The sequence below is a fragment of the Phoxinus phoxinus genome (genome assembly GCF_949152265.1).
Source record: "Phoxinus phoxinus genome assembly, chromosome: 4".
NCBI classification, from domain to species: Eukaryota; Metazoa; Chordata; class Actinopteri; order Cypriniformes; family Leuciscidae; genus Phoxinus; species Phoxinus phoxinus.
Window position 1 is genome coordinate 2,441,748 of NC_136879.1, and position 12,941 is coordinate 2,454,688.

Sequence of the window (12,941 nt, forward strand, 5' to 3'; positions counted from 1 at the left end):
AAAGATTAGGAAGATTATTGATAAAGCTATCTTTAGTTGCAGAAGTGATAGGTCTAACATATTTATGACACGGAGTCGGCTTTGCAGTTTCATGTGATAATATTAAATCTAGAGTATGATTACGACAATGAGTAGGTCCTGACACATGTTGTCTAACTCCAATAGAGTCTTTAAATGCCAATCCCAATGCATCTTTTTCGTTATCTACATGTATGTTAAAACCACCAACAATTAGGGCTTTATCTGTAGCCTATACCAATTCTGATAGAAAATCAGCAAATTCTTTGATGACGTCTGTATGGTTCCCTGGTGGCCTTTAAACAGTAGCCAGCACAAATCTCAAACGTGATTTATCATTTACACTATATATTTTTACAGTTAAGCACCAACACTTCAAAATAATTATATTTCAAACTAGACTTCTTAGTAATTCTAAAAATATTACTATAAATTACAGCAACCCTTTGCGTGTCAGACGAGGTTCATGTTTATAACCGTAATCTCATTTAAAGTAATGTAATTGCTGTTTGGGGGCAAACGACTCAAAACGAACCGGCGACTCAAAACGGGGGTTGGAGGTAACGAAAAAAAAAAAAAAAAAAAGGGGCAGCATGTGCTGAGTGGGTGCTGCTAGATCATTGACGGGGAGCTGCTCAAAACTTGGTCACTAAATATTTAATATTCAGTTATGTTAATGATCACAATTAAAGTTTTAATTTTATTAAATTGAACAAGCGCAACATTCAGCATTCAATCAAATAGGCCTATTCTTAAAGATGTAGGCTATTATTAATAATAATGTTATTCCAACACAATATCTCGTTATTTCGAAATGATATGTGTGCGTGCATCTGTAAATCCGGTGACGCGTGTATTGATTTTTATTAATAAACAAGTGTTTTCTCTAAAAGTGTCGGCTGCAAAGATGATGTTGACGATCGCCATCTCCGTGTGAACGCGCTTATAGAGAGAAATGCACATAAATAAGCCTAATAATGGATTATCAGAGAGTAGCCTTTTTCTTTTTACGTTTTGAATTATTTCGTTTAAAGACATTTCAAGCTTTGTGTATTTGATGTAGGCCTATTTGTCATGTCTGTGTGAGGCATCAACTGAGTTTTGTTAAGTTAGGATGTGCTCTAGTTTACGTGCAATGCAAGTGAGCGCGCGGGCGCCTCCGTTATATTTGTTTCGTCGGCCTATTCATTAAATACAGGCAATTGGTTGATGAAAAATTGATTAAAATTAAGATACAATTTATACAAAACTAAATTCACTTTAAAGAAAGGCTTTCTATAACAACTTCAACGGTCAAAATCATGTCTGACCTGCTCCATGTCTCCTATTGCGCATCCTATCTTACTCGGCCGTGCTGTTCACTTTTCATAAATCAACATAAATGGAAAAAAAATAACATTATAATATTTTAACAAATATGAAACGCGCTTTTTTTAATGGCTACAACAGTATAGTAGGCCTACATAGCCTACTCTCTATTTGTACAAATTTCTGCACATTAATTTAATTCTGAATTTTGCACACACAAGTTGAAAGGCATTTTTTAAAAAAAAAGTTCACGGATAATTGTGCATGCATTTATTAGCCTGATCATTATGATACTAAAATCCTAACAAATAGGCTATGTACAAAAAATCAGATGAGCCCATAATATGAACAGTTAAGCATTTTCCTCCCATAGAAAACCATTAGGCTATAAGAACGCTTAATGTGGCTTAATGCAGATTAGAATGTCCCCTTATTATGTCGAAATAACGAGATATCGATACTAGGATACTGTGTCTACCGTGGTCTCCTTTTTGATCAGCGGAAACGATTTTTGCTTGTTTGGGATCTGACTGTCCAGCGCATTTGAAAAAGTTAAGCAAACTTTCCTGTCTTTTTGACATTATTCCCCTGAGGGAAACGATCGAGGCTAACAGCAATCTCAACTCGTACAACAAGCGTGCAAGTCATGTGTCACAAACATTGAACACTACACAAACAGTAATTTTCCATCTAGGCAATTAATTTTAGTGACACAGGAGGTGCCGGATCATGTTCCGGCGTGATCCGTCTCAAATTAAGCCCTGCTCTCAGGGCAGGAGTACTAGGAGTAGAGTAGACAAAAAATGTCATTGAATCATTCATTCAAAAGATGTTCAAAACGCTGGTTCATCCAGTAAGGAAACAAGTGAAGTCTTTATGAGTGTGCCATTGAATGTTTTTTATTATTATTTTTTATTTATTAATGTATATATTTTTTTATAGTTTATTCAAATTTATTAAAAAAAAAGTTTTTAAAACTGCAGAAATTAACATTTGATCAGAATCTCTATTAAATTGCAAATTATTTTGTTTAGTTGTCTATTCAGAATTGTGGGGGGATCGTAATATGTATTTGAAACAACAAAATGTAATGCTCAACTTCCATCCAGAATCGTGCAGCTCTAGAGTGAACTATCCCTTGAAAAATTTTTTTTACATAAACATATGAAAATAAAATACATCAGATAATTCTTTGTTTTCTAAAAGGGATTCAAAACTTTCCATGTAAAGTGGATAGGGTCCAATCCTCCCAATGCTGCTTCCACGCAGTCCTCCAGACTTCATAATTTGTAAGACTGCATGGGTAAAAAATGTTATTTTTTGGCCCTTCTTAAGTGTTGTTAAACTATGGTTTTAGATTTTTTGTGGTAAAATGCAAAGATCGCTAAATAAAATTTTCTAGAGAAAATACAGGCCTATACATTACTCTCAAATAACAAACGGCTCTATTAAATATTATAATTGTAGGAGACTACACCCTTTCCGCTATATTGTTTACTTGGAATATACATTGTATATTCAGGTAATAAAAAGCACACGCACATGACAAAAACGTTTAATACTTTATTAATTTATTTTTCTCCGAAAGAAATGTTCCCTGAAGACAGAAAAATAGACTGTTGAGTCCTCCTGTACATACAGATCATGGTGATCGCATGTTAATGCCAAGTGTTAACGCAACCAGTGTCTATCTCTCCACAAACAGAGCTCCAGTCTTGCACTCTCAGGTCATCATTAAATGCATTAATTGCTTCTTGAGTTTGTAATCTTCTGCAGCTTACATTACAGATTTCTTTAGTTTTAGAAACATTGCAGTCATATATGGCAAAAACGGGGAAGTGGTTCATAATATCACAAGTAAGCAAGCCATTAATTATGTTATTTGTAAAGATGTCATCAATTAGGGTTATATGATGTGATTCTACTGGGTTTAGTTATTGTTGGCAATAAGGACATGGAGTACATTCTTTCAATGAATGAATCGGTCAGTTTGTGTTTGTTTGGATTTAAAAGGTCAATGTTGAAGTCCCCACAGATGAATAAGGGCTTATCAACACCTGACCCAGGTGATCTATAATTATTATAACTTATAATAAGGTTTCTTTCTTTCCATTATGGATTTCTATTGTTATACATGCCATTATCGAGTACTATTGACATTGATTAGAACCGAATATTTTATAGTTTTGTGCACATATAGTGCAACCCTACCTTCTGTTTTATTTGGTCTATTTACATAATGCAGATCATAATCATCGATTTCAAAGTCAATTCCTTTCTCCTGATTGAACCAGGTTTCAGATATGAATATATAGATATAGATATATATATATAGATATAGATATGCTCTAACACTGAAGGGATAAAGAAAGTTTTGTAAATATTCTCTTATTGCATTGAAATTGTGTACAAACTTCTGCTGTTGAAATGGATAAGACAATTTATCCTTGGTAATGCATTTATTGCTGTATTGTTAATTTGTGTAGTAATTACAGTTATTGTTTATGGTAGAAAGGAAATTGTTGTCGGAAGCAATATAAGATCAGATTTTTTTTTTTTTTAAACAACAATCACTGGGGCTTTATAGATCCTGTGGCCAGGATTTGGTCTTCTGCCTCTGTCCCTCCTCCATCCATCTCTTCACTGACGCTGAGGCATCGAACGCCACCAAAGGAGACCCTCAGCGCTGATTCGGATCAGTCTTCTACTGTGTTAGTGTAATGACTAACCAGATGAAAAATATTCTGAAACAAAAAACATTTAAATGTCTCTGTCAGGGTAGAAGCATTCAGTGACCGCATAAAATAATTATAACAATCTAAAATATATTGATCATCAAACTACTGAGACATTATATTACATAGTCTACCGGTAAATCTGAACAATAATGTTCCTTTTTCAGAAGGACTTCCCATAACCCGTGGTAGCTCTCGTCTTTGAAGGACATGAACACCAGAGTTTAAGGCTTGAAACTCCTCCTAGTTTTTTTAAAGATAGTGATTTATTTTAGTGCAGGTCATCAGAAGTAATTTACATATAATATTAACCATCCTGATCTTAATAACATACAAAGTAGGTTAACATACTTAGTAATGTTATGGGTATTAAGTATCATGGTATGACATTGCCTCTGGTTAAAGAGACGCTTGCGAGCTATCTCTCTCCCGAGACGGCGTCATCATAACCCCGACGTTACCCACCAGCCATTATAAATAATAGATAAATATTATTAGGCAGCATTGGTGGGTAAAGTATATAAGGACATGGATGAATGTGAGGATGTCAGCACTCGGATCCTCGTAGGAACTAAGCTGGTTAGAGGTAGGCAAGATCTGAGGACTGTCGTTATCTCTAATAAAACTTAGACAAGAAGTCCTGACGCTGAGGCTATCAGGCTTCTGAAGGTTCCTCCGGGGCAGGGGCGGTTTTGAGAAATTGTTTCTTCTCGGCGCCCACTGGGATGCGACTCTCTGAGGAGGGTCGCAGTGCTGCCAGTTCGGATGTTCCCTGCCGGGTTTAATAGCTGTAATGTACATCAGTGTGTTGTGTCCCCTGTGGGGTGTGACAGTTCTTAATCGAAGTGGGTTTTTTAGGTAACTGCTTATTAATGTATATTAAAGGGATAGTTATGTTAGGGGGTAACAGTTAAAAGACCCGAGACCAGATATGATGAAAGAAGACCAGGAGTCGTGAAGTTCAATTAAAAAGATAAAAATTTACTGAAGAATAGTTTGCATTTCATCGGTAGAGCAAGCGTCAAAGTCTCACGAGGAGGTCGCAAGCCAACTCCACCTTACACAAAATCATACACCAATTATACCATTTTGCAAGGGCAAGCATAGCATCATCATACATCTGATTGGCCAAGAGAACATAAAAACCTAAACAATTTTAAACATGTGAGCAGATATAGGTGCCTATCACCATTAGTCAAGATAGTTGTCGCCGATCCTTAGATTTAGGTCTGTGGTGACCTCGCAGGTTAGAGATGGGCGCCTATGCGTCTGTGTGTTGTTGTCCCAAATTGTCAGGACCTACGTAGAAAGTCAAACAAACGCACACTAGGGCTGGGCGATATGACTATATTATCGTATATCGACGATGTCTCCCAAGTATCGCGATGTCGATTATAACATTCGTTTCTAGACGATAATCGTCGATATAAAAAAAATGACAGCCTATATTTCACATAGCCCTATAGATATAGGCCTACATATTTATTCACATGCAATAATATGAATGAAATATTTCTGATAGTTAGGATTAGCATTAGGAATAGAAAATCGTTTCTTCTTGATAGAAAGCGCAAGACGAAAGAACACAGAAATTCTGCACGCGCAATGTGTTCTGAGCTGCGCACTCAAACAACGAGCCGCCTCTCACATAATGCACGGACACATACACACATAATTATCTCTCACAATTATCCTTAGTTAATTTATAGAATCAAATAAACATGAATAAACATCAGAAGAATAGTTATTTCAACCACAGAAAGACGTCAGTAGCCTACACACCTTTTTTCAAGTTCAAATATCCCCGCAAACACAGTCGATTTTGTCTTCGGTGGAGAAAGAAAAATACTCGCTGCCACCATTAATGATGATCAAAAAACAAACAAAGGAAAAATAAAATAACTCACTGAACTTTTGTAACTTTAACTAACATTTTATATGCCCGTTTTTCGGTGCTGACTGCTCATGGCAACATGTCTGTGTAGCCGAGACCTTATGCGTTCCCGGTCATACATTATCCTTACTTTCGTAATTTTGTTAAACTTTTTTCTGGATTTCTTGATCTTTAAATTATTTTTATTTTATTCACATGCTATTCGTTTTTATACAATTTTGTTCTGCAGACGAAAAAAATTAAATATCCTGTTAATTTAGAAAAGCAGAGATATAGCCTACAAAACAGGACCATTAAAATTAAAATTACGTTATATTGCAAAAGGATGAAGAAATTTCGTTGATTTGAATCTCTCATGCACGCATTCGGAGTTTATGTTGGCAGCTCCGTTACAGGCTATTGGAAGCGTTATAGCCTACTTTGCTTTAAATAAAAATAAATAACACAAGAAAATAATATCCATAACTTTTAATGACTTCTGTCTCTAAATAAATAAAGCTATCATTTTTATTTCGTAAACGGTGGTGACATTGGAACTCTATTAGACCAAAAAGGAAAAAATACTAAATAGTATAATGGAGGAAAACTGTTTTTAGAAAGACATGCTCTTTGTAGGTTTGTGGGTGGCTCTTAAAAGAGCCGTTGTGGGGAAGTCATGAGGAGGACTTCAAATGCTACTCCGTCGGCTGCCATGGTACTGCTCCCTCCGCCAAGAAGTGTTCCATGAAAATCTCCGTCACCTGGAGTGCCTCTCTGGTGGAGTTGTTGGCTACAACCCGACCCAGACCTGGCAGTGGCTCCTCTCCAGCATGCCCTGCGCCCATCACAGCAGGTGCCTCTCTCCCTTCCGAATACCTCATGAAGTTGTGGAGAACACACGTCGCCTTGACACACTTCTCCGCAACTTCACAGTGGACCTCGATGAGGCGGCGGACCGGCGGTACATCCTCCATTGTGAGGAGAGGATGCCAAAGGCGTTCTCCACCACCAGCCTGGCTCTGGAGAGGCGGTAATTGAAGACACGCCTCTCTGGAGGAAGCGTGCGTCCAGGGAAGGGGCGCATGAGGTTCCTCCGCAGCGGGAACGCCTCATCAGCCACGAAGACATGGGGCTGGGGTCCTCTGTCTTCAGCACCAGGTAGAGGGTGGTCAGGAGGCAGATGAAGTGTGCCAGCCCGGAGAGCCTGTCCAAAGGCGGAGTTTGACAGAATCCCACCGTCACTGGTCCCGCCGCACCCCCCCCCAACATCGATCACCCGGAAGCAATACTTCGCATCCACAACTGCAAGTAGAACGATGGAGAACATTCCCTTGTAGTTGTGGAACTGGGATCCTGAGTTGGGGGGTGCCTTCATCACCACATGCTTCCCATCCACCGCTCCAATGCACAGAGGGAAGTAGTGTTGTCACGGTACCAAAATTTCCTCTGCGATGGCCCTCCAGTCATCGGTGGTGGGCACAGCCATGTAGCCCTCCACAAGGCAGTCCCAGATGGCAGTCACTACCTGGGCAACGATCTGGCACACTGTGGAGACACCAACCCTGTAGCTGGACGCTATCGTCCTGAATGAGTCCCCAGTGGCAAGAAACCTAGAAAACATTGTTATAAATTATTATTAAACCTTTATTTTTACAGGCAAGTCATTAAGAACAAGTTCTTATTTACAATGGCGGCCTGACAAGTGGAATAACCACTTAGGGAAAGGGAAGGAGGGTTAAAATAAATACATTAAATACATACAAGATACAGTTTAAAACACAACACAGTAGACAACAGACACTTATAACCAGCTAAGTGTATAGGTACATAGAAGTGATAATGGATGATAAAAAAATAAAAAATAATAATAACTATGTAGAGAAGCAGCTGCATATATCCGTGAACAAGGATGATATAATAGTTTTGAATGATGCAATTGAAATTAATGTCTCCAGTTTGATAATATTTTGCAGCGTGTTCCAATCGCGAGCGGCAGCAGATTGAAAAGATGCTAGACCAAAGGCAGAGTTGGTTTTGGGAACGCTTAATTGAAAATGAATTGAGGATCTAAATAAATGAATTGAGTAAATAAAATATTATTACAAGTACATTTGTAGTTACACATTCAACTATACAATCAACAGGTATACTATTAAATGGTTTATGGTATATTAAAATGCCAATAATCAAGCACTATTGCTTACAGATAGAGATATTTAATTTCTAGGTTAACCCTCTGAGGTCGGCAAACGCGCGGGCGTGTTTTGCTCTTTTTTTTTACATAGCAGCAAAATAGACCTAAAAGATTCCGTCAGTTTTGGTCATACAGCCTTAATAAATATGAAAAAATAAGCTGTTAAATGTCTACTTTTCTATGTGTCCACTTACAATCGAAATAAAACATTGTGCTTTTGTAAAATAAAGAAAGTAAACAGGGAGTGCTTTCTGCCTCTCCGTGAACTTTTTTTCTGAAGCACGTCTCTAAACTTAAACAAAACTCAGCGAATACTCTTCACTCAGACATGAGCTATATATCTCTATAATCATTTAAGTGTGTAGTTTTAAATTATCTAATTCAAAACTAAAAGAAATATTCTCTGTTTATGTAATCTATATATAAAGAGCGAGAGATCAGCCGTTCTCATTATGGTTCTGGCAAGCTCATTACTCTTCTAATGTGACACGCCCATCGAGAGCGCGCGCTATTCAGACGCAGATCTGAAGCAACACATGCAAACCAGTCAACGCCCACAACAGCTGGAAAACACACTGGCTGTGAGGAATAATAATATCGTGATAATCCTGGAAATTTTACCTCAAACGTGCTGGAGTAGCCTAACAACGGATCCAGCTGCAGATCAGTAAGTGCTTTGTTCTAATCGCGATATGAAATGGTGTCTGTAAACCGCAAAAGACTGTTTAAATTTGAATCAAGTTTCTGTGTTTGAATGAATGAACGGCACAAACGCATGTTGTTGTTTACTACAGCTCGCGCGTGTCTGTGTGTGAATGAAACTATCTATATTGCCTACTGAGATGAGTAAAAATCGACTAAATACGTTGAAATAAAATGTCTTTGTATAAGCAACATATTAAACTGCAAATTAACATTTATGCCCTAGGCTAATATATTATAGCCTGGTAATACCAAACTCTGCTACTTCGCTTTGCTTCATAGACAGAGTCTGGCATGGCATCATTGAAAAGCGTTTTCTTTATCGCGGGGGGGGGGGCGCTCGTCTGAAGTATAAAATCATTGGTTACCCGTAAGCCAATCACATAACGTTTGGTTATGCGCCAGCTCAGCAGCATCGAACTGCCACTGTAAACACATTATAAATAATGCGAAAACGAAACCATCGAGAGAAATACCGGAGTGAACATGGCTGTCAACGACTTTTGTTGATTATGTGATGTAAATTTACGCATCCATGGCACAATCGGGGCCTCTAAACTATTATTTGACAGTAAAGAGAAACAGGAAAATATTTGCAGCCAACTGTCAAAGTTAGGATTAGTTATGTCAAACACAGCTCTTTGTTCATTTCGAGTCTGTCCGAAATGCTGCAACTTAATTGCAAGATTACAGCATGACATGGCAATATTTACGAACTGGGAAAAAAAGGAGACACTGACCTGTCAAAAGGGTGCCAGTTCGAGCTTGACAGATAAAAGAGACCTAGATATCACATATCGACATCATCTCCATTCAAAATGTTTACCAAACGCTCTTCTTGTTCGTCCTTCAGTTTGGAAATGCCGGGAATATTTTCCACAACAGAGCGAATTTCATCCCTTGTCTCCATATCCGCGGCCGTTTTCGATTTCCCCAATCTCAAACTCGGCGCTTAGCGTCTACGTCACAGCTCTCAGCCCGCCCTCTGTTCGTTGATTGGCCGGCTGTTTTCAGGCCGGAGGAAAACTGAGAGACATGTCGATGTCTCAGACTAAGTACAGAAGCAAAATGAAATTGAGCGGAAGTACGAAGTCTGACGTAGTCAGGCTAAATATATTAGCCTATAAAAGACAATGTTACAGACGAAATATGAAAGACAACATTTCGTTTTGGATAGATTATAAAGTTTTTACTGCCACATCAAAACCTAGTTTACAAGATGCAAACAAAATCTTAAAAGATCAATATAAGCCTTCTCTTTAAATTATCATTTTAAAGTAAACACTTTAGCCGACAACATCCATTAGTCAAAAGGATTGTGGGAATATGTGAAGTTGGTCGTTTGTGGTCTTATATCAGAAAATTTAAGTTTGAGTTTTTTGAATAACTACGCATAAATAATATTCTCTCAAAAATGCAAACGTGTACATACATGTTGCTCACATATTATGATAGCCATGTTCGTGCTAAATAGAGTGTAATTATACCTTTGCCATTAATATGTTTATAAGCAACTGAAAAAAATACAAATATCAGGTCATGTCAAAACATCTCAAGGACCCCAAAAACACCTTAGACCCCAGAGGGTTAATGTCTAAGTCAGTATCACTAGAAAGATCACTGTGTTTATACAGAAAAACATGACGGTATCACGTCTGCCAAGAGTATATTTTAATTTCTAGGTTATGTCTAACGTTAGGTTATAGTTAACGGAGTATCACTAGAAAGAGCACCAACAGTGGTATCCGTACCACAGTTTTTAAAGAACATTGATAGCATAGCATATGTTAGCATATTGAATGTACTGTATTTAAAGTATCATATACATTTACTAACCGAAGACAGATGGACAGGCGCTCTGCAGCTGGGATAGAGCGCCTGTAGTTGGTGTCCTGGAGGGTGATCCTCGCTCCGATGCGGGACAGCAGGTCATCAAACTGGGTGCGAGACACGCGGAAGTACCGCTGAAAGCGGCCGTCATCCAGGTGCGGCTCCTGGAGCAAATGGTGAAACTCGCCAAACTGGGTTCGCCTCCGAAGGGTCTGGTGGACCCAAATACGGCGACGATGATCCCTACGCCCTGCTCTGCTCTCCAGAGCAAATACAGAGCGGTGACTCTCTCGATAAATTATCTATCAACATCACACATCTTGTAAAAAGATGGCCGCCAACGGGTTTCGAAACTTTTGCCTTTGACGCGTGTAAATTTCGCTTCAAATGTATGTTTTTACGTGGACACAAAGTGATCAAGCGTCAAACTAGACGCGGCAGGCGCGAATTTGACGCGCTATTCGCGTCCGGTGTGAACGCACAGTAAGACACAAAACGAGCGGTTTATGTGAGAAAACAAACAGTATTTATACATATGTATATATGTATTAGTCCACTGACTAAGCCAGAAAGCGCGCACACGTCACACACCAGGAAGCGCACACGCCCTCAGATCACTTGGACGTGGTTGTGTACAAGAGGTAAAAACTATATAAATACGGTTCGTTTTCTCACACAAACCGCTCGTTTCGTGTCTTAGGCCTTCAATGTGTATTGATGGCTGGGGAAGGGGGAGCAAAAAGCCTTTACTTTTCGCTCGTAAACTCTTTGCAACAGGTGTCTGATGATCACCATCATCTTTATAGCTGTAAAACAAACAAACAACTGTGAGGATGTTTATTACACCAAAAACTGTATTTCAATCACTACAAGTAATATTGCCCAGACAAAACCGGATTATGTAAACAGAATTATACTAATATCTGAAAGAAAGGGAATAAGTACTTAGTGTCATTTTCAACTGTTCTCAAAACTGAATGACACCTGTCGTGTGCCCTCCCAGTGCGAGTTGCAGGTGAAGGTGAGAGTGATGCTACCACATTCCTATAAAAATAATAATATTAATAAAGGTTGAACAAAGTACTATGCCAGCACATGCATGCACAATATTATGCATAATAACAACAACAACACTATTTTTGCAAAGCCACATATACATATTGTATCATCACGAAGTATATAAACAAAATTGAACTAACATCTGTAAAATAGTGGGTAAATATGTACTTACTTTTTATGGTGAGAGTGAGCAAGCTACATTCCTTTGTAAAAATATATGGTAATAATAGTTTTCAACTTTTTTTTAGAGTAGTTTTCCAGTATATAACTGATGAGCATTAGCATGCTGATAACAAAGCAAACATACGTAACATTATCTACCAAACTCCAAATATAAATAATAAAGTCATACAGGCTCATATTGTATTATCACTAATAAAGTCATACAGGCTCATATTGTATTATCACTAAGTATATAAACAAAATTGAACATCTGTAAAATAGTGAGTAAGTATGTACTTACTCTTTCTGATTTCCGACTGTGTTGCTGCGTGTCCTTCGAGTTGCAGGTGAAGGTAGTGATGCTGCAGTTACATTCCTTTAAAAAGCTGAAAACCGCTCGTTTCGTGTCTTAGGCCTTCAATGTGTATTGATGGCTGGGGAAGGGGGAGCAAAAAGCCTTTACTTTTCGCTCGTAAACTCTTTGCAACAGGTGTCTGATGATCACCATCATCTTTATAGCTGTAAAACAAACAAACAACTGTGAGGATGTTTATTACACAAAAAACTGTATTTCAATCACTACAAGTAATATTGCCCAGACAAAACCGGATTATGTAAACAGAATTATACTAATATCTGAAAGAAAGGGAATAAGTACTTACTCAGTGTCATTTTCAACTGTTCTCAAAACTGAATGACACCTGTCGTGTGCCCTCCCAGTGCGAGTTGCAGGTGAAGGTGAGAGTGATGCTACCACATTGCAGGTGAAGGTAGTGATGCTGCAGTTACATTCCTTTAAAAAGCTGAAAACTATTATTACATAAATATTTCAAAGTATAGACGGTTTCATCGAACGCACACGCGTTGCCACGGTTACGCGCCTGGCCCGAAGTTAACTTCCGGTCTGTGTTTGTTTATTGTGTTATCTGGCTAGTGGTGGCGAAATTTTTGTGTAACAAGGCTTTTTGTATTTTATTTAGCTTGTTATTGTAATGATGTACTCTAGAGGGATCAGGCAGATCAGGAGGGATCGTCAGTTAATCAGTGTCGCTGTCGGCGT

At 38.3% G+C, this 12,941-nt stretch overlaps 1 protein-coding gene across 1 annotated transcript; it reads right to left on the reverse strand.

Annotated features, from left to right (window-relative positions):
• Positions 1-6,603: 6,603 nt before the first annotated feature.
• Positions 6,604-11,199, reverse strand: LOC306997626 (uncharacterized protein). The gene is made up of 2 exons (XM_079610986.1): positions 10,667-11,199; positions 6,604-7,544 (listed from the first exon to the last, which is right to left on the reverse strand). The coding sequence occupies exon 2, from the start codon at positions 7,307-7,309 to the stop codon at positions 6,812-6,814; it is 498 nt and encodes a 165-aa protein (XP_079467112.1). The 5' UTR covers positions 7,310-7,544; positions 10,667-11,199; the 3' UTR covers positions 6,604-6,811.
• Positions 11,200-12,941: the final 1,742 nt, after the last annotated feature.

Bases quoted from the DNA above. Each gene is read 5' to 3' on its own strand.
- LOC306997626 (XM_079610986.1), bottom strand. From the start codon at position 7,309: ATGAAGGCACCCCCCAACTCAGGATCCCAGTTCCACAACTACAAGGGA.